At 39.2% G+C, this 27,932-nt stretch overlaps 1 protein-coding gene across 2 annotated transcripts; it reads left to right on the forward strand.

Annotated features, from left to right (window-relative positions):
• The first annotated feature begins 3 nt into the window (after window positions 1-3).
• LOC144643513 (small ribosomal subunit protein mS39-like) lies at window positions 4-27,932 on the forward strand. Of its 2 annotated transcripts, none has more exons than XM_078502792.1 (31): window positions 4-79; window positions 2,568-2,620; window positions 2,958-3,000; window positions 3,964-4,009; window positions 4,105-4,188; window positions 4,747-4,842; window positions 6,045-6,108; window positions 6,315-6,377; window positions 8,337-8,434; window positions 9,857-9,946; window positions 10,713-10,774; window positions 11,322-11,409; window positions 12,534-12,594; window positions 12,849-12,928; window positions 14,295-14,343; window positions 15,523-15,630; window positions 15,827-15,913; window positions 16,464-16,565; window positions 17,182-17,210; window positions 19,065-19,165; window positions 19,958-20,039; window positions 20,190-20,280; window positions 21,810-21,892; window positions 22,269-22,333; window positions 22,908-22,976; window positions 23,553-23,594; window positions 24,227-24,290; window positions 24,936-25,030; window positions 25,929-25,969; window positions 26,624-26,696; window positions 27,292-27,932. In XM_078502792.1, the coding sequence occupies exons 1-31, from the start codon at window positions 9-11 to the stop codon at window positions 27,311-27,313; spliced, it is 2,202 nt and encodes a 733-aa protein (XP_078358918.1). In that variant the 5' UTR covers window positions 4-8; the 3' UTR covers window positions 27,314-27,932. The 2 variants fall into 2 exon arrangements, with proteins under 2 accessions (XP_078358918.1, XP_078358919.1); XM_078502793.1 differs by having other exon boundaries at window positions 4,120-4,188.

The raw sequence follows: 27,932 nt of genomic DNA on the forward strand, positions 1-27,932 counted from the left end.
GACTCAAGATGGCGGCCATGTGTGGTCGATGTGCGCGAAAACTACAACATCTTCGCATAGCTTGGAACAGATCATTAAGGTAAAACATTCAACTAACATGTAGATAGTAATCAAGAAGCTGTGCTCTTTAGAGAAGTCACGATTTCGGTTCAATCGTGCCAGAGAAAACAGCTTTCTTGACACTTTTGCTAATAATTCGACTTCAAGTTCAAATTTATGGGCTATCTGCTACATGTATAAGCTCATATAAGCTTAAGCTGAAAGCTTTACAATAGTAGCGTCTATTACTTAATTTGTTTAGTGCCTTGTAACATCAAGAGTTTATTTAGAAAAGCCTATCTATAGTGTCAGGGAAATTATTGCTTGGTTTTCATAAACCTGGCTTTACTCATATCCCTGCACTAAGTATTTATACAGCCCTGTCAATTCCAATTTTGCTCCCTCTCCCAGACTGCTAATTTTTTATGAAGGTAACACCAAAGATCTTTGAGAGGGCTGGACGCCTACGACTGTCGTCTGATTGGGAGACGCCCCTGGTTGTGACGTAGGACTGGTCGGACACTGTTGGAACTGACCGACGATGTGTGCAGCTCGGCCTCCCAGACGTCCATATCTGTCGTCTCTTTCCCCGAGCCGGGAACTGGATGTGGGTGGGGTGGGAGGGGAGGCGATGAGACAGGGGGGGGGGGGAGGGGGGTGGGGGGGGTGGGGCGGGGATGGGAAGTGGGGGGCGAGAGGGGGAGCGAGGCGAGAGGGAGAGGGAGGGGAGGGGGGGGGGGGGGGGGGACGAGGGGACGGGGCGGCCGGTCGCGGCCGTTATTTCCAGCCCTGGCAAGGATTTAGGTCCTTGGCGTAGACTTAAAAAGAAAACCTTGGCATATCTTCGGCATGGGATGTACACAGAATGCACCCTGGCTCCCCTCCCCCTTCATAATAATAATAAAAATAACTTTATTTAACGAGGGTAAAAACACTTTACAGTTAAAAACTGAGAAACTAGTGGCCCTCATTATATTATACAATTGAAATGACTAAAAACAAAATACTAAAATAGAGTTTAACTTAAGAAATAGAGAAATGGTCGAGACCTACGTATGATTCCTTAAGGTAATTTACATAATTATTTTTGAAAAGGTTAACATTCTGACTAGATCTAATGTTAATAGGGAGCTTATTCCACTCTTTCACTGCCGTGACTGCAAAAGTCCTTCCTCCCTCGGTTTCACGCAAGTATTTCGGGCATCTCAGGGTTATGCTTCCATGCCTCGACTGTCTCGTAGAAATATCACTAACCCTTGTCAGTGTATTGGACAAATACTTGGGGCATTGGCCATTAAGGCATTTAACACTAAGCATAACTTGATTACATTAATTTCATCATAAAATGGTAGCCATTTCAATTTCTTAAAAAGCTTATTTGTCCTCTCCTCTTTTGTTCTTACTCCGAGAACTACTCTTGCGGCTCTCTTTTGCAACCTAAACAACCTTCTTATATTATTAGTGGAGGTGGACCCCCAGATTAAGCCACCGTACATCATAACATGGTATATGATTCCATACCCCTAGCATAATTAATGCTAGGGCCTAGCATTAATTTTGTCAGGCATTTTTCTTTTCTCCCCTCCCCTTTCCATACCCCTAGCATAATTTTGTCAGGCATTTATCTTTTTCTATGTCAGTGTAGTGTTTGTACAACATCCAGGACTTCATAAACCCAGGAACTGCCAGGGTGCAAGGCGTGTACACTCCACGCTGGAGATATGCCAATTTTTTTTATAGGTCTACGCCAAGGTTTTCTATTATTCTTACCTCAAATAAGTCATCTGTACGCTAGTTTAAAGGTGACGAGTGCAATTGTATGCCAATATACCACGTAATTTTGAAATCCAGGCCGAAGATCTTCAGCGTAACCTACATACAATGTAGAATGCACCAAGACAGGGCTTGAACCTGTACCTCTAGGTCCAAAATTTAACCAAGCAACCTTAAGACCACAACACCTCAACACCTTCAACGTTGATTATCTCTGACAGTTACCTGATCTATGGCCATGTTACAATGTACATACTACTTATTAACCTGTTCGGTCATTACAGGGGAATCCCAGACCAAGGCCTTGATGTATTGACCGAGCGATAGCGGGGTCAATACATCAAGGCCGAGGTCTGGGATTCCCCTGTAATGACCGAACAGACAAGGTTAATAAGTTATTTATTATATGGCCTTTTAGCGCTATTCTAAACTGAAATATCTAAAAAACAACAAGGTGAAACTCGCTCCTGCTCTCTGTGGCTCTCTTCGTCGCTCACTAGAAGTATCGGTATGCTAATATTTTTCTTTCAGTTGTTGTTACATTTTGTCGGTATTTAATTGTCGTTCTCGCAATTGCGCTAGTAGCTTTTACTCACAACTCAAAAAACCGCCAAGCCGAGAAAATTTTTCATAATGCCCGGTCATTACAAGAAAATAATGCCCGCTCAGCAGCCAATCAGAGCGCGCGTACTATTGTAGCCAAATAATAAATGTGTATAATGGCGTGCTATTTTTGTTTTGTTTTATCTTTTCAGATCACTGTGCACTGCATCTTCTAAATCATCATCTGATGAAGTTGATGATGAAAGTAAGTCATTAATTTTAAAGCATTTTATATTTTGTTCAAATTTTTCATTGGGATTTTATTTGGATAGAGAGTATACATGTACATGTATGCATCTCTTAGTGGATGGTGAGGTGATGTCAATGGGTGCCACCACAAGGGCAGCTACCTACTTCAGAGCTTATCGAAAGCCTGGCTAAATGTACTGTTACATTACATGTATAAACCACAAACTAACAGTTCTAAAGCTGTGAACATACATGTATGTGTATCTACATGTGCAAGAAATGTTCTTTACGTGTAAAGTCAATACTGTATACATGTATGTATCTGTGAGTGTAAGTTATTGCTCTTCTTTAAGTTTCAGGGGACATTCGGTCATTATTTACTTCTCCCAAGAAAAGGTGAGTTGCCATACCAGCATTATTGACCTTAGAAAACCAAAGAAGGAGGAGAGATGCATTATATTTCTTTACTATTACTTTGCTATCTAATACAAAAGGCCCAAAAAGTATACATCAATGCAAAGTATTTCCTATTTCCTGTATTAAGGAGAAATGAGAATGGGTATTAAACTCAAGAGATTAACCTCAGGTCAGGGCTCACCAAAACCCCCGTCCGGTCATCCAGGACAAGTAGATTTTCCTGCCGGGCAAGTGACTTTTCATGCTCACTTGCCCGACGGGCAAGGGCCCTGGCAAACCATCAATTAACTTAATTTCATGAATTATTAATAAGTTTGAGAGCCTGGGCAAGGGGGGAAAGTTCCTGGGCAAGCAAAGTTTGAGAGTTACTTGCCCTATGGGCAAGTTGGAATTCAAGTTTTTTTCGAGCCCTGTCAGGTACTATCAAGGGAGACATGTCAGCCTAATGGTTAGCATGCTGGATTCTGGATTGAGCAGTCCAGGTTTGAGCCCTGGTTGGGGTCACTTTACTCTCATACCGTGATTGTAAGCCCTGGGCAACACGAGGGGGGGGGCATAAGCGGAGGGGCAACCGGGAGGGCGGGGAAAAATCGTTGAAAAGAGCCACGGGAGTGTGATCGAAATCGAAACGCAAAAAGCAACAAGCCCTGCAGACTGTCATCCGGAGAGGGGCGGGGGGGGGGGGGGCAAAGGATGTGGAGAAGATGGGCCAAAGGGGGGGCTTAAGCGGGGGGGCATAACCGGAATTTTACGGTATTGCCTCCCTCCACCCAGATGTATAAATGGGTAACAGTGAACTAATGTTGGGGGATAACCCTGCAATGGACTAGCATCCCAACCTAGTTGCTTAATGGGTTAAGCTCCGGCATTATGGGCCACTTGGCTCGACACAGACTTTCCGTTACTAGAGTACTATCACATGGATTTTTTCTATTGTCATAGAGATCCAATGGCTGTTCTAAAAGCCCTGGCATCAACTGTGCAACCTGTGAGTATCTTGTGCTTACTAAGTTGTGTCATTTACTATTAGGATTTTATTGCAGCTGCAATTAATAAGACAACTGTGAAATAATGTTAAATCAGTTTTTATCAAAACAGAATCCTACCTTGCCAAATCCAGAGTTTATTGAAGATAATTTCTTGCTACCAAGATCAAAGGCTTTACAGGTTTGTTATACACACTTTTTGGATTATAATTTGATATTCATGTACCTTAAGGTTACTATTAGTGGCTACAAATTTTAGCGATTTTTTTCTGAGCAAGATTTAGCGACCATTTAATTTAGAGATTTTCCAAGTATTTTGAAAAGTTAGAGATATCGGTAAACCAGTTTTAATGAACATAATTATGGCTAAGATGGAAGTAAATGTTCAGTAAAAGAACAAACTCACTTGAAATTGAACAAACTTTTACATTTCTAGAAGGAACAAAGTTTCTGGCATGCATCCATTTGTAAAATAATTTTTCAAGTCGACCATGTTTAATTTTGTTTTCCTTTGAGGTGGTGGAGGTACTTAAATTTAACAAGTATTAAGTTTGACTGAGAAATTTTTTTGCGAGTACTACGGTGGGAACCACACACTGATGAAAATGTGACAGTAATGTGTAATATTGAAGTTCATGAGGATATTGTTATGGGGTGTTGTTAATATGTTTCCTTATGTACTGGAAGTATATGATTGCATGTAGACTGGCTGTAATAATTATTTTCTGGTTGTGTATAGACGGAATGTTTACTGGCCAAGAAGTCAGGACAAGAAGCTGCTAAGTATGTGATTTCAAAGTGTCCTGGGATTTTTCCACTCAGGAATCCAAACCCTGTAAGTTCACTGTTGAGATGTGTAATATAATTAAAAATAAAATATAAAAACCAGATCAGAGAGTCAACAAGTTGACAAGAGTTTAAACTCTCACTCTTCGACCTTGAATTTCACAGGCTTCTATAATTTGACTGTTATCTGCTCTCGTCGAATTTGATCCTGCCCAGATATGACAAGAGCAGATTAAAAGTACCAATGGTTGGCCAACCTACAGATAACTGTTGGCAATCTGAAAGATATCTGTCAGCTGATTTAGGCAGATCTTTCCAAACTGCCAATACACTCTTTTTTTTATTTAACAAGAGTACATTTTTATAACAATACCCGGGCTGAAATTTGCAAAATTTTAAGAATATTTTAAGAGTAAACCCCAGGCTGAGATTTTGAAAAGAACATAATTTTGTAAATCGAAAATGTGTAAATACAATACATTAATTACATGTTTTCAACTCAATCGTTAAAATTGTTCCTTTCTCTAAATGGCGAAACTAGCTAAAAGCAACAAAAGCAGTACTAGCTGTACGTTTGATTCTAATAACATATCTGCAAGAAGTTGTACACTTGTAATCGATACCAGATACATTTTAAAACAAAAATGTCATACTTTATAATCTAAGAATATTCACAAGAATATTTCAGCCCTAAAATCAGCAGAAAAATGAGAATATTCTGCCTGCGCTAGAAATCAATATTCCTATAGAAAAAAAAACAGCATACATTATTTAAGTCATGTAGTTAGCCCAACATTATATAGCGACACCTATTTGGTTTGGTGAGCTGTTGTTGACTTTTACTTATAGATAGATTAAAAGTAGAAATTAATGTAGTGTTAAGCCACACAGCAAACTTGGATGTATCTCTTAGACCTGACATACATCTATTATATACATTCCTTATGCCCACAGACAGGTTTAAATACATTACATGACATTCATGGTTATGCACAAAATATAACCCTGTAAAGTGCAAGGTACATTGTAGTACATGTACATGTATGTACTGTGTAAACTGGTACATTTGGTGCACACAAGTAGCAGTGTGCCACAATTGTTTTGGAGTTGAAAGTTTTTAAAACAGTTTGATTTTTAGTTTTATTTAAATGTACATGTGACATCCTCCCAATCAACCACAAACAAATTTCAACAGCAACACATACAGAATTCTGGTGTTTCTTAAAATTAGTCATTTTTTTTTCATGGCAGATGTGGGAAACAGAGGAAATAATCATGGACATTGCAGATGTTCAAACTGAAGATCACTTGAAAAGTGAGTTATGTTGGCAAGCTAACAGGAGGGCAGGAGAAGACGGAATATCTCTTTGAAAATTTCAGATAAATGATTCGTCACAATATTATGAAACACAATTCTAGGGACTAAGTGAAAATTCAGAAACAACAATTATTTTGACTTACTGTTGAAAGTAGAAATTTAAATAATGACATCTAGATTAAAACATTGATTGACTTTTTTAGGTTTTATCAAGGCACAGGATGCCAGAAATGCTGTGCAGGCTTATGAAAGACTCATAGAACAAGGTTGATATTTTAATTTTTCTTTTAACAATAATATTGTGGTACCCCGCTTTCAATTTACAGTACAGTTACTTTGTAATTATACTAAATGCAGAAAATGAAATCTTGTTAATTATCCTTTAAACTCTACAAGTCTCCTGTGCAAAAGATGACAACTGACTGACTTGATAACAAATAATATGTGTGTCGGGCCCCAAGAGAGGCCCGCAACCCTAATCTTGACAGTGACCAGCGGATTGCATATAACGTGTGCGCACCACATTTATAAAGGCTAGCTGCAAAGCGGAAGTTGAAAATTTTGTTCTTCCACCAAGAACGATCAGAATGCGAAAAATGTGTCAATCACAATAGTTGCAGTTTGTTGAAACACCGGAAGTTGAAAATCTGTTATTCAAGAACGATTAGAATGCGAAACATAAGTCAATCTTAACTGTTTGTCACATAAGATCAATGCTTCTGTCACATGGAAGATTGGAACTACGTTTGGCCGACGTTGTTTAGGCATTGGTTTTGAGAAGATTTACTATGACTGTATCACAGATAAACCACGGCAAAACGAATGATTCCTTATCACATTGATAACTATAGCGAGTTCACTGACCAAACAAGATCACATCTCGATTACACCGACCGGGTACACCGCATGCTCGATTAAATCATGCATTCCTTGCGTGACGCGTTACTTGGAATAATAATTGTCTTTTGTCCAGCGATTTAACGACACTTCTGAGAAATTTTCGCGACCTGTTGGAATAATTTCCGGCGTGAAAATGAGGTGACCTAAGTTATTTGTTCTTGCAACATTACAAAAGGATCCGAAAATGTGTTTTTTGATATTTTTTTTAGTTGTTCAAACAGGAAGTTGAGAAGTTTTTTCCCCGTCGTCCCTTAAGTTTAGAATGCGAAGAAAGTGTCAATAACATTCAGTTTGTCAACTGAGATTGCGCTTCTCTCACATGGAGGTGACCGAGAAAGGTGCATCTAGGCCCGGCACCTTTTCTAACCTGTGGTTAGGGCCACTAGTATTACAACTAGATAGTTGCACATTTGTGTCGTGTCTCACAATATTTCACTGTTCACGTTGTGACCAATTATCCCATACATCTGATCATGATGCATTAGAGCAGTTATTAGAGCGGTTTTCTTTGTTGAATTTTTTTTTTTTTTTTTTTTTGTTTTTTTTTTTTTTATTCCCTTTGCAGAATAAAAAAAAAAACCGCTTCCCCCCCCAATTTTTTTTTTTTTTTTTTTTTTTTTTCATCAGTTAGTGTTGTTTTTAGGCCAAAACCAAAGAAATCACTCTCACCTGATTGGTCAAGAAAGTGGTGAGTTTTTTTTTTTTCAAACCAATCAAAGAACATTGGTAAGGCAAGACCAAGGCAATTGCATATTACTTTCATCATTCAATTGAAAACTGATATAATTCTGCTTAATGTTTTACCATGATATAATTTACAGGAAATTTTCTTGATGTCAAATTTTCGTTAAAAAAAACTCCGTGCAAAAAATAAAATGTTAGAAAATTAAATATTAGTACATGAAATGTTTCACTGAGTTGTTAGATCAAGTAGAAAATAAAATCTCTTATACTGATCAGACATATCATCATCCTGTTCATCACTATCTTCATAAACATCCTGTTCTTGTAATGAATCTTAAAGTACAGCGACAGGACATGTACATCAAATGTTCATTCACTGGCTCTTGAATTAGTAGAGATGTACATTTTAGGGAAACTGATGAATATAACACACATTGTATATGATGAGAACCCACACACTTATCGTAAAGAGTAGGGCATGGAGTTCCCTGTGTTGTGGTCTGGTCTTTGCCCACTGTGCGGTGTCCTGTGAAATGCTCGGAAATACAAGCTGTATAAACTACTCTGCAAAATCCGAGGATAAACAAAGTGATGATGATGATGATGATGATGGTGATGATGATATGGGGCATGTCTTTTAGGGGTTGAAGTCTCACTGGAAACACAGAATGATTTACTTGATCTTGCTGCTCAACATCTGGGAAATATGTCTGCAGAAGAAGCTTTGGAGCCTGTTGAGGTAAAGGGAAATAATACATGTACATGACATAATAAAATTATTTAAAATTTTTTGCTCCCCGTGTTCAACGATTTCAACCTCACCAATAAGTGCTTGGTGCATCACAGCTTTGTTTTGTTTTGAATTTTGCACACGCTTGTTTCAAAATTGGTTGCCTTGTTGGTAACATGGTTGTACACTTAAGCTGACCAATTACAGTAGTAGAAAGTAGTCTGATATAGAGAGGTTGTCAATTAAGTGACTGAGGTACATTCAAAATGAATAAAAACTAAATCACTTTATTAAGGCCCCGTCCACACTAACCCGGGTAAATTTGAAAATGGAGAAATTTGAAAACGCCGGGTAAAATGTTTTCCGTCCACATTAACCTGGGTAAATTTGAAAACGATACACACTCTGGAGAGCGTTTTTGAAAAGCTCCATTTTCGGTGACCAAAAACGCCATTTCAGTGTGGACGGTTGGCATATCCATGTAAAAAAAGATGTGTTTTCAAATTTACGGTACCCGGGTCAGTGTGGAGGGGGCCTAAGTGTCAACAAAGTATTGAGCTTACGTATACTAAGGACACTAAATAAATAAACAAATATTAAAATAAACAGGAACTTGTTAAAAATCCCAGCTGGTGAGAGGCTGACGAGTTCACCATATACAAAACTTGGGGAAGTAGAATTCTGGACCACAGAACAGAAATCCATCTAGTGACAGGGAGGAGGGCTTGAACCAGGGACCTGTGGATTACAAGTCCAGTACCCTAACCACTAGGCCATGCTGCCTTTACAGTACATGTCAGAAAGGTTTCAACTTACTTGTAAAGGTACCGTATTACGAAAGCGCCCACCTCGAATAAGCGCCCACCCGAAAGCGCCCACCCTGAGGAGGAAAAGAGCGCCCAGCCCGAAAGCGCCCACCCCCACCCCCAAACTGCGAAGAAAAGAGAGGTGGAATGAGGACACGAGACCGGACGGCCCACTCCCTCGTGACCTCACGTTGCCAGCGAAAGGGAAGCGCCAGCCCGAGCACCCACCCGAAAAGCGCCCACCCAAGGCCAAATAAAGCGCCCAGGGCGCTTAAACGAATAAATACGGTATTCATTTTGAAGAACAAAATGTATGTTTTTAATCAGTTTCTGTATAAGGGAAGTGTCTTCTTAGAGAGGTATCCCCCTTGTAACAGTATCTGTTTTAGGTGTCTGTTGAGAAGTAGTCTACTAGAGCGGTCACTGAGTGGAGTATTTGCGTTTGCTTTGGTGCATTCACTACGCTGTGAGGATTCGCCGCCCGGGACCACCATCGTGACCCGCGCGTCCCGCGCGTGCCACATGAGGGTGATGGTACTGGATGGGTGAGGAGAGATTACTTTGGTTTGGTTTTACGACACTCAATTGAAAACTGCTCTAAATACACTCTACTTCATGCTTGCAGGCTGGATCAGGCTTTTTAACTATTGAGCCAAAAGAAGAAAAAGCAGACAGTGGTGATGAAGAACAAAATTCAGATTTAGTAGATGAAGAGGTATGTAATGTTTTGTCTCAAATATCATGTATGTACACTTAATTTCAGTGGTATATATGCTGTGTAATGTTGAATTTAATAATTTATAATACAGACTGAGAAATTATTATTTCATTCAGATAAAGAGAATAAATTATTTTATTTTGACACTGTCCAAATCAAATTGGATAATAATCAATAACTATTGTTGATGTCAATAAAATTCTTCTAAGGTCTTCTAACAAGACAGAAATACTGTGTATAAAAAAAAACTGGTACATCAAATTGCTTTCTGAAAAGATAATTTGTCATTAAGACAGATTTAACAACAGCACAAACAAACATAATTTTATTTCATCAGTTGCTGATGCTTCATTGTTCATTACACAACATATAAAAGTATTCATTTATAATATTATAAATTAGGTTACCGGTTACATGTATATTATACCTTGGGCCAGTTGTATTCATTTAACACTGTTTTCCGCCCCCGCCGGGCGCCGGAGGCCACCCGACACCACCCGAAGTGAGTAACCCCCCCAAGACCACCACGGACAGCCGAAGAGAAGGTGATGCCGAGGGGAGAGGCGGGGGCGAGCAAAAGCACGACGGGAGGGAGGAAGGGGGACGCGAACGGAGCACGCCGAAACCGCACCCACAACCACGCCAACAGAAAAGGGAGGTATATGTAGCAGTAATTTAATAATCATTTAAAATATATTAAACATTTATAATAATTTGTTTTGAGGGAATACATTATGATAGTCTTAATTACTTCCTATTATAGTATGTTGTTGATGAGACGACAAATGAAGAAATTGCAGACAATTCTGGTGGCATCCTGTGGATGTGAGTGAATTATATAAGTTACAAATAGGCCTTTGTTCAGGTTTTTAATGAGACTGGAAGTGGGTAGCTGTTCTTGTGTGGCAGCCATTAAAGAGCAAGAATGATAACATGCTGAAAACATCTCATGAATCATGACTAAATGCCCACCCTAGCTCTGACAAGTGCTGATCTTAATGGGAGCCCTGTTTACACAGTATATTTGTCAGCAAACTTCTGTTTGTTTTCACCACCTACTTGTAACAAACTATAATGGTATAATCCTTTTTGTATACATGTGCAATCAAGTTACTCCTTCCCATAGAAATATTGTCAAATTCTATACATAGACTTTTTACATGTATGCATTGTATAGAGAAGTACATGTACTTTTAACAAATTTATGTGCGGCTCACTCAGACATTAATTTTTTCTAAGTCTGTTATTATGAGATAGCCACCAAAGATCATGTTATGTGTAAAATATGGGTTTTAATGTGGCTTTATATGTCCCATTGCTGATTAATGACTGAAGGTTATGATGGCTAATAATTGTTATGTGTTTATATCAGAAAAGGCAACTATGCTGAGCAAATGTTTGAAAGTATGACAACCAAAGATGGCAGGACATACGAGGCAATGGTTCTTGGTTTGTTAAAGGTAATAAAGTGAAGAAATGACATTTATTTCAAGAAATAAAGAAGCTTGAAATAATTCAGGTCTTTAAATTATAGGATATAAATGTTTCTATTGTGATGCTTTTATTAGCAACTGAGGTCCCTGAGGTATTATTGAAACCACACATTTGCAGCAGGCCAATAAATTTTGTGGGTCGGGGTGCAGAGAGGCGGCTGTATTCGCAGGCTAATGTTCGCATGAAAGGAATAGAATTTGGAATGGCATACAAATGCTCAAATTATTATAAATGAATGAATTTGTGCAAAATCCTCACTAATAAAACAAGCCTTATTGGCCGCGGCCGCACTTGAAGTTACTGGGTTTTAGAAACCCGGATCCACACTTACTAGGTTAAAGTATGGACCACCCGGTTTTTGCGGCCGCCGACAGACCAGGAGTGAGTATGATAGCGAAAACAAGGCGACCGGCCAGATTTCTTCCCTCTCCTGCTTTAGATTTTCATGCATTCTCGCTACACCGCCACCGATTTCGCCGCCCAGTTGTTTCGAATGTTGATCTCAGCAGCGGCCACGCCGAATCGCCCGACCTTCAAGTGCACGTTCCAAGGAACGGTGAGAGACGGAAGAGACACAGAAACAGAGAGCCCGGCCGCCGGGTCAAGCAAAGGAATGGAAGCCACCAGTGCGCGTGCGTGTGATGGAAAAGAAATCCCAAGGAGAGATGACAGAAAAAAGGGAGCCACACCTGACGACCCAGGTAAGATAACCTAACCAGTCCGAATTTCATGGGAACCGCTTACCTGGTTAGAGTCGCCAACGCGGCCGCGCACCCGGATTTGATTGGAATAACTTGGTACTCGCCAGTGCGGCCGCGGCCATTGTCTTTGTTGAGGTAGAAATTATTTTTGCATTTCTTTTTTTCACAATTACCTCATAAACAACCATTTCATCCACTTAACTGGAACAACCCTTCCCAATGCACTGAACAGACAGCCTAAGGATATCATCTTTTGCCACCCACAAAAATGTATGGCTTCTTTGACTATGTTTATTTATAATTTTCAAAGTATTATAATGTATATTTTTAATTGTTACTTTCTGGACTGTATGTGAACATTGTAATAACAAGCTTATCTTTTTATACAGCATAGAAGTTATGCTGAGGCTTATGAGTTGTTCAAGGAAATGAAAGCAACTGGACACCAAGGTGAGATTTTTATAATTTGTAACTTTCTGTGGATGAAAGGAAAAAAACTAAAAAATATGATTGTTACCGGTATATTTTTTCAGCCATATTTCAACCTTTCTTTTGGCAGTCTTGGTGGATCATGTTCAAATTAATAAGCCACTATCATTCAACAAGCCATGGAGTGAACTATTCTATACCACTAAATAAAGATCAATTTCACAACTTTGCATCATTAAAAAGAATATTATTTTTTTGTTAATTTATTATTACAGCCTCTGGAATGACGTACAACTTGATGTTCATGGGGATTTCGAGATCCTTTGATTTGAAGGACAAATGGGAGAAAGCACAGGTTGGTCAAGTAACTTTACAATGATCTTCTTTAATGTGTTACTTTAAAATCCTTGTTTGCAGTCATAGCCAGCCCATTGTTCGATTAATCCCTTCCCCAGATATACCCCATGCAATTAAACTATATAAAGCACTCTGAGAATTCCACCGTGAACACCGAAGCCCTAAAGTGTATTTGCCACTAATTGTATCCCTCAGGGACCGTCACAAGTTTTAGAACTTAAATTTATTCATCTATTAGTCATTTTAGAGGGGCAACAGAAGGTGCCAAAATACTTTACATTTTTAAAGGCAGAACACCATACTTTATCTAACAGATGAAGACACCAGATAGAAGTTACATTACCAACCCTTAACACTAAAAGTGGGCAGTGTCCCGCCCCCCCCCCCCCTTCTCTCCCACCCACACACACAGCGTACCCCACAAAGCCCAGAAGATGTAGGAATAGGGTACTAATTATCATGCAGACGAAATCAGACCAGTTGCTTATAAATAAAATAATAATGCCAACAAAATTGCGGGCGCGACACCGCGGGACACAAAGCCGCCGCCGAACACGCGCGCCGCCCGCCGAGATATAACAATGGTGGACCGCAAATAAAGAGATCGGCTTCACTTTCCTTTTCTCTTCTTACAGATTTTTTTTATTTTGCATGAATTATAAATCAAAGCCAATTCTTTATAAATTTTGAGGTAGGGCGTACGGGTAATTTTGAGCAAAATGCCGTAACTACTAGTGCCAGTCCCCTCTCAAGTACGCCGTTCATAAAGCTGTTATTAGCATATTTTCCAAATACGAAGATGGTTTAGGATGTAAAAAAGTGAAAAAAAGAAAAACTTTCTAAAATTGAAGAGAGAAGGTGGACTGATGCCCCTCAACCACCACTGAAGGGGTTTGTCATGGCTACCAAATTATGAACAGCGAAAATTTTTTTGTGTCGTAATAAAAATTGGTCCATTTTCATTAACAATTGGTATATTAGATCATTGAAACTGTGAACAAGTGTCTTTGGCTGCGGATGGCTCGGGGGAAATGGTTTGCAAATTGAAACATCAAGGCTTAATTTTTCAAATGGTTTCGGCGAGTCTTCAAAAAATCAAAATTTTTAGGTGTAGTTTGATCCCTCACAGCAAAATATTGTTGCATCTTCCTTTAGATGTTCAAAGATAATGATTTCCATGGGTAAAGTTGCCTACCACTAATTTCAGAGCAGTTTGGATTAAAAATTTGCTAAATCCTCGTGATGTAAACCCTTTTATAAAAAATTTTCTTCAAACTCTTTTCAAAGTACTCATATTTATTGTTAGTTTGTTTCCTTTTCATTGGTGTTTTTACTAAGCTTTTATTATGAATTTTCTTCAACAGAGTTTGGTCAAATTCATGGGTGAAGAACCTATTGTCCTTCCTAATCTCAGTGAGTTTAAACGTTCATTAACAAAGATATTTCACTGAATGATGTTTCATGACATGGAACTTGAAACTAGAGTACCAGCATGGAGGCAACAGTTGCACAATCATGAATATAACTTTGGCATTCTGTTTCACAAAAATCACATGTCCAGTCATCATTGTGTACTTACTCCACTGTAACAAGATGACACGGAATTCTCATGCTACCCCCGATAGTAATCGAAGGAGCTAGAGCAAAAACAACACATCGAATTTCGGCTAAATTTAAAATTGTCACAAACAGCTCCAGATTTCGCATGCAAGTTTGTTTACGCGTGCTAAACACTGTCCTGTGTTTTATTTCACTGGTCTTTCTTTCGTTTTTGAAAAATAACACATGCAAAAACACAAGGTTTGTGTTTTTGACTTTTCTTTCACTAACGATAAACAAAGGAAACCTTTTGTTTCTCAAAACAACCCTAAAAAATTTTAAAACCTAAAAATTTAGCTGACTTCATTGTTTTGAGGAACAAAAGGTTTCCTTTTTTTTAACAAAGGTTTCCTTTGATCGTTAGTGAAAGAAAAGTCAAAAAGACGCCGCGCCAGCAAAACTTGTCTTTTTGCATGTTTATTTTTCAAAAACGAGAGAAAGACAGTGAAATAAAACAAGAAAGTGTTTAGCGCGTAAAAAGCAGAATTGAGTTTGTACAATTTAAATTTAGCCAAATTCGATTGTTGTTTTTGCTCTAGCTCCTTCGTTATATCGGGGGAGCAGAGAAGGTGCAGTGGTGAGAATGGTCCCCTCCAACCAATGTGGCCCGGGTTCAATTCTTTCATGGTGCCATATGTGGGTTGAGTTTCTTGGTTTGCTCTGAGGTTTTTCTCTGGGTACTGCAGTTTTCCTTTCCTCCACAAAACTAACATTTCCAAATTTCAATAGCTGTTATTGCAGTTTTCAGCGGTTTGACATACAAACGAGGGCTAAAGGGTCATTCTGCATTGTGTTCACTGATGTGTTGACCCTTTCGCCTCGTTCGGATACCTTTTTAACAAAAGAATATATTATCGCTGGCTCAACTGCAATAACAGCTATTTGACCAGGATAGACTCAGAAAAATTGTTGGATGTTAGCTTAACATTGTGTGTAATGTTAAAGAATTTTGTGGCCTAATTTTGTTCTTTTCCTTTATTTTATTGTCACTAGAAACATTCAATTCTCTTGTAAGGATAGCTGTGGTGAGCTCTACTGAAGACAAAACCAGTACACAGCTTGCCCTGGGCCTGATAAGAGACATGCTAGCTATAGGAATGGGTAAAGTTGATTTCATATTAAACTATTTTTTAGCAATTTTGTTTTGACAAAACAGTTTATAATACAGATTAAAATTAGTTTTCTAATTTACAAAATTTCCGTTTTCCAAGTTCACTAAAATAATTGCCTTACACCAATAATTATTGTAGATTTGTTGCATTGTTATTTTCTTCACCAAAACATTATTTTTTATTAGAGCCATCATTGGAGACTTACAACCAGTTACTACGGGCAGAGTATCTCCCAGGTTGGGAAGAAAAGAGGAGACCGAAAGTAAATGAAGGTGAGTGTTCTTACTAGTTACTGCCATCTGCATTAGGAATGCAAAAGGCATTGCTGATGTTGGGAAGATAATAGGCAGGCAGACCAGCAGACTGAGTCATTCAGTCAGGCCAAAAACAAACCAGAATTCACTATTATTATACATTGGTGTCACCAGCTTGATTTTGATTGGCTATAAGCATGCAGCTAATTCTTGCTTGCTGTTTCTCTTACGTCATACCTACAGACATAAGATTTTACATATGTAGAAGTGACGTCATACCTACAGACAATAGTTTTATGCATGCAGAAGTGACGAAAGGTTGTAAGCTTATAAAAGTATATTTTGTGCGCGCTCTTGTCTTTACAAGTGCAGCTCTAGGAATGTGCATAATAAAACAATTATTGGATTGGTTTTCGCATGATAGCGATAATTATCAAGGCCTCAGTTTCTGTTATCCGCCTCAGCCTTCGGCTTCGGCAGATAATAGAAACTTTGGCCTTGATAATTATCGCTATCATGCTCAACCTCATCCAATAATTGTTAATTGTTTGCTTGCTTGTCTTTGCAGAAGAGAAGGCGAGGTCGATTGCAAATCCTGCAGTTCTTGATATGGTTATCACACATCTAGAATCGCTACCCAAGCTTCCACCTTTAGAGGATCCAGATGATTGTAAGTGCAATTTATCCCAGGGGGTGTTCCGTAGATAACTTAGTGGGGGTGTGCTGTTAACCCTAGCTAGGAACCCCTACCCTCTGCACACGAAGAAATAAATCTTCATCACAGGATTATCTTTTGATTGACATGTTTTCATTTGCTGCATTTATAATTTGTTTGTCAACCAGAAATGTAGTACACATGTATGATAACCAGAAACCGTCTGTGTTATACCAAGCCTTTTAAGGAATTACAATATTCTTAGTGAATATCCTTTATACCGTATTTATTCGATTAAGCTCCCAACCTCGAAAGAAGCGCTCCCCTCGATAAGCGCCCCCCCTAAAGGTAGGAAAATTTAATACCCCCCCCCAAAAAAACCCCCCCCCCCCCCCCCCAAAAAAAAGGGAAAAGAGGATTTTTTAATACCTTTTTTTTTTTAAATTTTTTTTTTTTTTTTTTTTTTTTTTTTTTTTTTTTTTAAAAAAAAAAAAAAAATTTTTAAAAAAAAAAAAAAAAAACCCCGGGGGCGAAAAAAAAAAAGATATATCATATAATAGAAATTCAGTTTAAAATGACATAAGATTGCCAACTGAATATTAACATGAATTCATTTCCCTTGTCTTTTCAGCTGTCTTCTTTGGCACAGCCATGAGTGCGGTAAGCGTTTGTTCTACAAATAAGTTATTAGCTACATGATTGTACAACTTGGGATTTACAACCACACTCATTTAAAATAAAAGCCAAACTTGACTTTTACTATCAGCCAGTCTGAGAAGCTAACACGGATCATTGTAGATATACCGTGTACATCATCAGTATAAAAATTTTAGGACTTTAATCTTCAATAGATGAATTAAGCAGGGGACAAGAGACAGCTGTCAAGGAATAAGGCCATTTGCTCGTAGCTGCTGATGCACTCGTATTTTTGGAAGATACAAGGGTTCCAGCATCCTCTTACCCAGGGTTTTCTTTCCCTTTCACCCGCGGTCAGGAACTTCAAGCCTGCGCAAAAGGGAAAAAAACTGGGATAAGAAAAGGGGGTCCAAGAAAAAAGCGCACGCTCTGATGGACTTTTGGTTTAGAGTCGTTTTCTAATGGCTTTCTTATTCACATCTGGCAACTACAACAAGTGCTTATAATGTAATAAACCAATCAGAAACCGAGATTACAAACACTTGCAACTAGTGCCAAGCGCGGGAAAACACTCGTAATCGAAGTCCCGATCATTCTCGTACCTCGAGTCTTCGTTCCTAACTGCGCACGCTTGACGAAACGCTCGTTTCCCGACCGCTGGTCAAGAGGAACGAAGGCTCCGGATATGAGGAAGGGTAAGTCGCTATTAAAAAGGAGAGGAAACATAGCATGTTCGCTGGAAATAATAGACCATTTGCATTATGACGTAAAAGCGCAAAGACTCTGGTAGTTGTAGTTAGGTTCGCGGGAAATTTTGAATTGTCATCAAGCTCGCTTGCCCAAGAAAATCGTGATGGAGGTAAGAAAATTACCCACCGAAGAGACGTCCCGTGGCCTAAAGGGCAAAAACAACCTCTCAGTAAACCAAGCCCGAATGAAAAAAGCATCAAGAAATTGTATATGTGTTTTGTAGTGAAGTTCAACGAGTTTTCCTCCAGTCTCAGTCGCGCGGTTTAGTATCTAAAACTTTGCTACCAGACAAAAATAGAAGATGCAATTTTTACCCAAAATGGGGCAAATCACCAAATTGAGGCCACCCGAGTCGCACAAGTCGTTCACAACAAGAAGGAATGCTCGCGCCCCGCGGAAACCACCTGCAAAAATCTTTAAAAAGAAAGGACGAAAAAATAATAAGAAAAAAAAGATCTGACACCGCAAGGGATAATCAGCAATAACCCTAGACACGATGAAGCCGAGAACGAGGAATTTTGACTCTTTCTCTTCTCACTGTAAAAATAAACTGCCGTCCCGCGAGCAATACGATATGTTCTAGCTTTTCAGTGAAATTAATCACGTGATCGAGGAAGCGATTTTTTAACGTCTGAAAATCGATTAAGAACAAAGTCAATGGCTGCCTTGCTTCACGATTCCACACAATTTAGTTATATCCTCGACTCGTCCTTTCAAGCATTTTTCCAGTGCTTTGGAGGCATAAGCCAATCCAGCAGTCAACTCCGCCACACCGAACGAAATTTTCTTGTTAAAACACAGAACTCAGTCAATTTTCATTCCAAAGCTATCATCTTTTCAATTTTGACAGGTATGAAAAAATAAATGTATAAACAAATTTCGAAGCAACAAGAGCGTAAACTTTGCAGCTCAACTTCAGATCAAAATAAAAGTCTTGGATGTCCACCCACGCTTGGCTGCCCTTAGCCAATCATAAGGAGATGGTTTTTTCCCGCGAACCAAACTACAACTACCAGAAGTTTTGCGCTTTTACGTCATAATGCAAATGGTCTATTACAAAGGTCAGCAGCTACAACACCAGCGCTAACACGTTATCATTTTAACTTAATTACATTGTTCTCTATGAAGGCTCTTCTTTGTGTGGACGCACATATAGCAACACGCATATACAGCTTGTTAAAGAAACAGAGCAACATAGCTTTTCTTGGTGAAAAACAAGCTCCTTTTTAGTAAGTATGAAATTATTTCTCTTTCTGATTTGCCCTGCTGGTTTCTGTTCAATTATTTTGGTTAAAGTGCGGCGGGGGTGCAGGGAATATTTTCTCTTTTAGCGGATAGTTACCATCTCAATATGAAAGCACACCTGAGTGGACTGCTTAAGCTGAGTGTGACAGATATCTCTCTTTGTGCCTCAAATCTACCAACCCCTCTCCTTTTGGACCTCAATTGTACCACCCCACCCCCACCCCTTCAAATTAGAGATTTGACCTGAAAAATTCAAAAACCGCGGGAAAGAAACGTGTAACGTAATTTTGGTTTGTGTATGTGATTGGTTAAGTAGGTGGCGCGAGTTGTTTAAAACCAACGTCCAGACAGTTTATTGAAAACTGCCTTAGGGACGGACCATTATTTCTTGGAGGGGGGGGTGAAAAATTTTCCTCGCAACCTTTTTTTTAGTTTATGCACCTCGCAAACTTTTTTTTCGAATTTCTAGTATTTTTTGTTATACGTATCGGTTTGCAACAATTTTTTTTCTTTTAGGCCCTGCAAACATTTTTCAATTTTTCATCCCCCCTCCCCCTCCAAAAAAATAATGGTCAGTCCCTTATCGAGTTTGTGTTGGTAATACGAAATAGTCACGCTTTACTGAAATCACCAACCAACCTTTCCTTGCTACTCTCAGAACTAATTAATTAATTGTTGTGTATTTTTTTGACAAGAGGTGTTTATTTGTTTGTTTATCTGTGTTCGTTTTTGTTGGTTTGTGTATTAAATATTAATTAAGTTGTTGTTTATTGCAGCTCGGCATTTCTTTTGACCCTAGCAACGGCTGAAGTCGCATTTCCCATATTGTTTGACTTTTACAAAGAAATTGTTCCTGAGGTAAATCCGATTCATGCATCTTTTTTTTTTCAACGCCTTTAGTTGACTTGTATTTGTATTTTACAGAGTACATTTGTCTTTCTTTCTTGATCGGCAAGGTATTTAATCTTTGTTTCCAGTATGCTTTTAACAAAATTTCTCGTTGTTTAGAAACTAAGACCCAAAGACCATGTTTACACTGCCTTGTTCAACCTGGCCAGTAGAACCAAAAACCCAGGAATAGTTCCAAAACTATACGATGGTAAGTTGACACATTCACCTTGTTATAATTAAACGTTTTCTTCTCTCGAAGATACTAATTAAGATTTGAGGATAAATAAAGTAATGTAATGTAATGTTAAATTACCTTATATAGGAAATTAACGCTACATGAAATTAAAGCAATTTTCGTTAACGTTAATTTTCGTGCCGTTAATTAAGTGGAGCGTTAATTTCCATGACCTTAATTTCCAACATTTTGGCCCCAATTTCTCGATACAGTCCAGGCGTTCTTGACTCCTAGGAAAAGGCATTATTTCATAGGGTGGAAATCTGCCGGTATCACTGAAACTGTGAAAAACGCTCGAGGCGGTCAGATTCCTTCGCTTAATACCTACTTTTAGGATTATACGCCTAGTGTTGAAATAGACTCGTTCTTGTTGTCTCAACGGGTTTGTTTCTTTATGCTCGTCGCGTTAATTTACTTCATTTTGAAATGTTACCCAGTCGCGTTAATTTTAAATACCTTAATCAACACAAGCATTTTAAAATTTCCTATAATAAGGTATGTCTGAACTAAAACTCGTTATAACTGCAATTTTCAGTACAGAGATATTGTGCGCACAAATAAAATCCAACAAATGCAGTAAAAGCTCTGTTAAGCTCCGTGTCTTTAACCCCCCTGTCCGATAAACCCTCCTCAAGAACCTCGTCCTCTTTGCATAAGCGCCCCTTTCTATAAGGAAAAACTATTTTGAGGTGGTCCGTTCCCACATTTATTATTTATTACTTTTTTGTGATGTGTTATTTCAGCATTAAACTGCCTCCTACATGTATATTTAACAGCTATCCTGCGAAATCGCGCGGATTCGCCTGTCTTAGCCGCGGGCCGTAGGCCGGTTGGTAAAATAGTTTGATGTGAGGGTTTTTTTTTTTATTATTCAAAAATTTTCAAAAAAATTTTTAAAATAAAAAATTATTTACTTCATTTTCTCTCTATTTCTTTTTTTTTTTTATTATTTTTTTTTTTTTTTGGGGCGCCCCGCCCACAAATAACTTTTCTTATGTGCGCGAGCTGATTAATGACCTCCTTCCCAAGCTCAAAACTTCTTGATAAGTAGTAATCCCCTGGCTACAAATTCACTTGAACAGATAGTTCCCTGGTGTTATTCTCCAATCAAATTATTTTTGGACCACTCGCGATTACCACGCAAAACATCACGTTACCGTGGCCCGCGTCGTTCCTAAGCGGTCACGACCGAAAACCGGGGCTCAGTCAATTCTTGGAAACACGAGACTAGCCTGTGAGCAGGCTCATATTTGGGAACACACGCGCGATACCACGCGCGAGTGGGGAAGCCGCGAGGGTTCCTTCCACTTCCACTTATGGCAGTTTGGCTGTTAGCTGCACAGTTCCTCGTGTCATAGACATACATTTGTACATGTAGTTTGTCACATTTTGTGCTTGTGGGAACTGAACAAAGAGCTGGGGTGCCTATTGTCGGGGTTGGGAGAGGGGGGTAAGGGGGCTTGTTATCAAAATTTTACGGTATTGTATCTGTCTCTCGCCAGATATGCGCATGAACAGGGTGGCATTGTCAACGACTGTAGCGACAGCTCTGTTTAGAGCCCTTAGCGTAGCTGAGAAATCCGAGGTTTGTTTAGTTGCTTCTTGATGTGACAGTTGTAAACTGAGAAATATAGCCCTATCAATGTACATCCTTTGCGGCCGTTTTCTTTTTGTTTTGAAGAAAACCTTTATTGGTCGATGTGCGCAAACATTGCTTCAATAATCTGACCTGACCGAAACATGTGTGATAAATAGAAGCCAGTGACTGTTTTGGGTGCTAACAAACGTTGTTGGCCTGGAAATAATGAATTCCAATGCAGTAGTTAGAGGCCGCGCCATGGCGGATAAGGATCGATGATGAATGCAGTAGTTAACATGAACTAAATTCGAGTTCACAAAAAATTTGAGCGAAATGAGTGAGTCAGCAATTTGTATTAACTGTATATTGTATACCATTGTAGGATCTCAAGGTGAACCTTGACATAATGCTTGATGTTTTGCGCTGGATGAAGATCTTCAATTTGGAGTAAGTTTTATCGTTCTTATCGCTGTTCTGATGGAGAGATTCTATTTTAGTGCCACACAGGTGCCAACGAGATTTCTACCTAAATCGGATGGGGTACTTCACGAATATGGCATAAAAGAGGCAGGATTGGGATGAAATGATTTCAGTCTAGTCGTAGTTGTACAGCTTTGTACATATAAATCAGACTTTAGGGCTTGCAATGAATGATACCGAGCTGGAAGCAATGATTGCATTAATCTAGACTTTCTTATAGTCGTTCGCTTCTCGTTTCCGGTTTGGTAGTGCTCACTTTCGCGCTTCTCTCTCTGTGAGCTCGACTTGTAAGCAAGTTTAGCATTAATCCTTCTGACGTGGGGTTGGAAGAGGGAGGGAAGGGATACTGTAAAAAAGTTTTTATTGTGGGTCTGTTATCTTCCTTGAATTTGGAAATGGTCATAGTATTTCAGTCCTTGTTACACCTTGCGAACAGAGCCCTTTCTTTTTCACTGATATACTTGATATACTTCGCAGGGTGTCCTTGTTATTGCTCTAGTTTGAAGTCGCTAATGATGCACTAAATCTTTATTTCTTGTAGGGTTTCTCCTTTCATTATCACTCGTATCATTCATATGTACTGTTTAAACGGCAAGCTTCAGGAGGCCTGGTAGGTTAGGTGAACGTTGTACAGAACGGATTTAAACGGGAATTGGCTTTGAAAACTTTCGCCAAATTCTGGCCACGTTAGTGCCTGCCTCCCCCACAGGCTTTTCCAAGGCCGATTGAGCGCGGATTATGATAGAGAGTCGCGAGTGAGAGGATTGGGAGCGAGCGCGTAGCACGAGTGGGAGGATTGGGAGCGAGCGGGGCGAGCGGTGGGTGATTGGAGGGAAAAAAACAGAAATGAGTCCCGTGTCCCCCTTTGCCCTCGCTTTCCTCGATAATTAACTAGCATTTCTCCTAACGATCGCTAGCGACTGGGGACGAGGTGGCGTTAGTGGGGTATACATGTATGAGGGCTGATAATTTTTTTTTTACCACAATGGCTGTCGAATTATAAGCATGGTGGCTATAGATTTAGGATAAGACATGCCTATCCCTCGATAGAATTATTTTGTTCTTTAAGCTGAAATAATTATTTTGATCCTTTCCATTTGGATCCTTTAGTTTAAGAAATGTGTGAACGCTGACTCGAAATTTCAATCTAGAAACTAAAGAGTTTTATTGGTTTTTGTTCTTTCAGGAGAACTTTGGACATGTTTGAGAAAAAGAGAGTTCCGCCAAGGTAAGTTTATTCATTTTTTATGCCGGTATCTTTTAACTGTTTCTCTATTTCTCTCTATATCTGTTGTTGCGTGCCTCAGCAACTCGAAGAAGATTGCTACAATGTGTGCCCCATGAGAAAAGATTTCAACGAGCCTCCCCTCCCTCTTCTCCTTTCCTTTCCCTCTTCTGCCGCTTCCCTCCCCTCCCCTCCCTTCTTTAGTTTGTTCATAGCAACGTTGATTCTGACTGGTTGTCCTGTTTTTTAAAAATGATTTGGAAAGGTCATAAAATTGCGTGCTGTATGGATGGGCTGAAACACGGGAAGTCTCTCTTAAATAAAAACACGCCGGGTTTAAGCGCTTCCACTCAGTATTTTCTCTCTGTATCTCATGAACAAAAATCTGACAAAAAACTTTAGGTTTGTGATGACATACGCTGAAACGAAATCATTTCATCAAGTGAGTTTGAGGAAACTCTAAAGCACTCTTGTGTAAACCGTACCAACTGCTCACTAAATTAACAGGTTTTTGCACTTCTCTTGCGTGCTTCAGGCCATATAAAAATGGTACTTGTTTCTTATTTGTTTATTCTAAAGTTATTTGACTGTTGTAACTACAAATAACGATTTTTTTTTTATCTTCTTGTTTCAAGCTACTCTGCTCTCCTTAACATAATGATGCTTGCTGCGGATAGTATGGATCAGTTCAAAGTAGTGGTGAGTGAACAAGATTGGTTTTGCCTTCAATCATATGCAAAAAGGACTGGAGACACATACCCGGTTTTGTGCTATTTTAAAGCTCTCACAAAAAGGCTTATTCCCTGCTCACCTAATCAATGTTGGGACGTTATTGTAGTTCTTTTAGTTTTAAGCAGTGTCCCCTAATTAGTATGGTGTATTATTCCCAGGCTATTAGGTTTTGACACTTTAATAAAGTTCTCACCCACTCACTTAGGCAACAACGTTGATTGAGGAAGGGGGTGTGAGCGTTGTGTTTGTTTTAGAATTTCAGTTAAACGTCCAGTATTTAAATCTAAGCTACTTGTTTTAGTTGTTTGTCGCCTTACTCTGAAGATGATATAGAATTATATCGAAATAAAACAATTAAGTACACCAATGCACATTCCTTGCATTTGTTACCTGTATTATAGACACAATGCATTTACTCGGTATCACATTTATCCTCTAATCGCTTTTTCATCCGGAGGAGTTTCTCATTAGTTTTGCATATAAATGTACAAGTGAAAATGCATTCAACAATTCTGCCTGAAGTTGTGCATTTGTTTGTCTGTTTGTTTGTTTTTTTGTATCTCGGCGGATCAGTTCTGTTAGCATCAATAACTTTTGATTGTTTTTCCACAGAGATGTTTTGAAATGTTTGGCAAGTTTGGTTACAGCTTGCACCAGAGAAAGCGAAATCACTTTTATGATACAGCGAACATTCCTCTGGCTGAGAGGTAAGTGTTAGCATTTTAAATAAAATATCAAACATATATACAACCACGCTGTCAAAACCAACCGAAAGGAACCACTGGATAGTTGGTAGTGGATGAGCAGAAAAAGAAGCTTCACGCAGCTGGAATTGCCCCATCCCCTTTCTCCTCGATGACTCGCTTTTCAACCCGTCCCCCACTCTCTTGTCACTTTTCCACTCACCCAATCCCTTCTCTCTCTTTTCGATATTCAGTACTTGTTCGTCCAAAATGCGCACCTTATTTTGAATGATAGCCTGCTACGCAGACGTTCTGTTGGCTCGTCACGCAATCATTTCTCCTCAATGAACGCTGCGGAGGAAAGATTTGCGTGACGAGCCAAAAAAAAAACGTCTGCGTAGCAGGCTATATGAGTGAGGGTAAGATAACGATGTAAACCGAATTTCGACCAAATACCGTAGAATTCCGGTTATAAGCCCTGGGCTTATACAACTTCGTAAGGGTTTTTGGGTGGGCTTATAAGCGGAGGGGCTTATATCCGGGAGGGCTTATAAGCGGAATAAAAAAAACGTTTCGAAACGAGCCTCGGGAGTGTTGATCGAAATACGTTTTTAAGTTAAAAACGCACAAAAAGCAACATTTAGCCCTGTTCAGTACTGTCATCCGGTAGAGGGGGGCTTATAATCGGATGTATTTTTTGTTTCCAGGTTGATGGGCCTATAACCTGGGGGGCTTATAAGCGGGGGGGCTTATAACCGGAATTTTACGGTATAATCCGTTGCTCAATCAGTTGTAAAATCTCGGTATTCAGTTATGTGTTCAAGGCAATGTAATATTCACAACATACGAATACCCTGCTCGCTTGATAAACCATTGTCATATAATATTTCATTAACTTATTCATTCTTGTTTTATTTGTTAGAACACGTTTGGATGCTCTTTTTGAAGACCTAGGCGTTCTTGGTAAGTCGTATAGAGTCCATTTTGGGGGACAACGACTGTACACTTGCTCTATCCTGGCATGGACATAAACTTTACGGTGGAATTCCGGTTTCTCGAGCCCCCTCCTCCCCCTCCCCCTCCCTTCAAGGGAAAGGGAAATTTACGGGAGAAATCGGGAGGAAAATTAGTGTTCGACTAAGAGAATCAAATCCAAGGGAAACGACTTTTGTTTCGAGTTGTCTGGAAGTTCCAGAAATCGGGGTTCCACAGTATATCGTTTGGAACGGACATTCAAGACGAAGCCTACTAAGCCTTAACTTTAAGTTAAGAGGCCCTGCCAGGGTAAATTCCGACAAGCGACGTGGCCCAAAAAGGAGCGACAGCACATAAAATAAAACCGCGACAAACGACAACCCTTATGGAAAAACTTAAATTCCGACAAGGACAAGCAATTTTGCTTCAATTTAATGACCGACAGCGACATGAAGACCGATAAAACAGCGACACGGAACATTTTTAAATTTAGACAAGCGACACGAGAACCCCCCTGGCAGGGCTTCAGTCAGGTTAAGGCTTAGTAGGCTTCGTCTTGTTGTTGTTCCAAAGAACCATTGTCAAGAGAATAATGACTGTAGCCGACGTAACAGTCTCTCCGTTTTGTCTTTTTTATGCTAGACGAAAGACGTAGAAAGTATCAAGCAGGGTTTAAAAATAAATACGAGACAGAAGAGGTGGATCCCAAAACGAGGTACAAATTATCTTAATCGACAGATTTTAACACCTGTTTGTAGTTTATTTATACATTATTTTAGTTGTGTTTATGTTAGAGATTTGTATAGAAAAAGGACAAGTCTTGCGTTTCAAGGAAGTTATTCTTTGACCAGCATTAAATAAAGAAATAGAAGACACAAAAATGCCCGATGAAGAATTACGAGTGTGAGATATTAGCAGTTTGACTATTGGAAAAAGCAGAAAAAAGAAGGAGGAAGAAAATCCTTTTAACTGAATTTTTGGATGTTCTTTTCACCATATATCTCGCTCTCACTCTCACCCCTAAGCTGTCCTAACTAGTCTTAAACTACTGTCAGTTGTCATACGCCCTTTTCGTTTTAGGAAAACCTCAACAAGCTTAGGGACGGATATTATTTTTTGGGGGGGGGGGGCTTGTCACAACCTCGTTCCTGGGAACGAGGTTGAGCTTGTCATAGTATAAATATATGGTCATATAACCAATTGATGAAAATTTGGTCATTTTTTCCCGTTCCTTTCCAAATGTTACTCTACTTTATCCCTGTTATATTTACTTTCAACGTACATTTTTTATGTTGTTTTTCCTTTTGTAGTGATAGCCCATGGGACTCGTAAGAGATGCCATGATCAGAACCTGAGGTTGAAAAGTCGTTAAGACCACTGAGCAAAGAGGAAAGCTTGGAAAATTCAGAACACACGTTAACTTTATTTTCCAAGCAGTTGTCATGGAAATATTTGTGTTAGAGTTAATCGCATCATCGTCCGGTTAAGAGCGGTTTTCTCATTCCTGTCGTTAAACTAAAACCAAATTATTTACGAAACCACCATCTTAGAACTCGAAGGAATAGCAAGTAATCTGGGCCAGGTTTTTCGAAAGCCGAATTACCGACTAATCCGGGATTTAAAGTTGATCGAGGTTTTATTTTCTCTTGTATAAAAGTGTTTTTCAACAACAACGATTGCTAATGTTTTGTTGAGTATTGAGGATTAGTCAACGTCAGAACTGGAGGTTAAAGACAATATTAACTCTTGTAACAAGTTATAAACTGAAATTAAAATCCACACTAATCCTGGATTAACTAAATCGTGCTTTGAACAACCGCGCCCTGAAGCAGTAGAGTCACGGCCGAAGAGGAAAAAACCTCGCCACAATCCGAACGAAACTTTTAAAAATTGGCGGGGTAAGGAAGAAAAATAATCAGGAAAAACCATCACAAACGTGCATAAGTCTAGT

The sequence above is a fragment of the Oculina patagonica genome, chromosome 2 (assembly GCF_052425735.1).
Source record: "Oculina patagonica isolate OP01 chromosome 2, crgOcupat, whole genome shotgun sequence".
NCBI lineage: Eukaryota > Metazoa > Cnidaria > Anthozoa > Scleractinia > Oculinidae > Oculina > Oculina patagonica.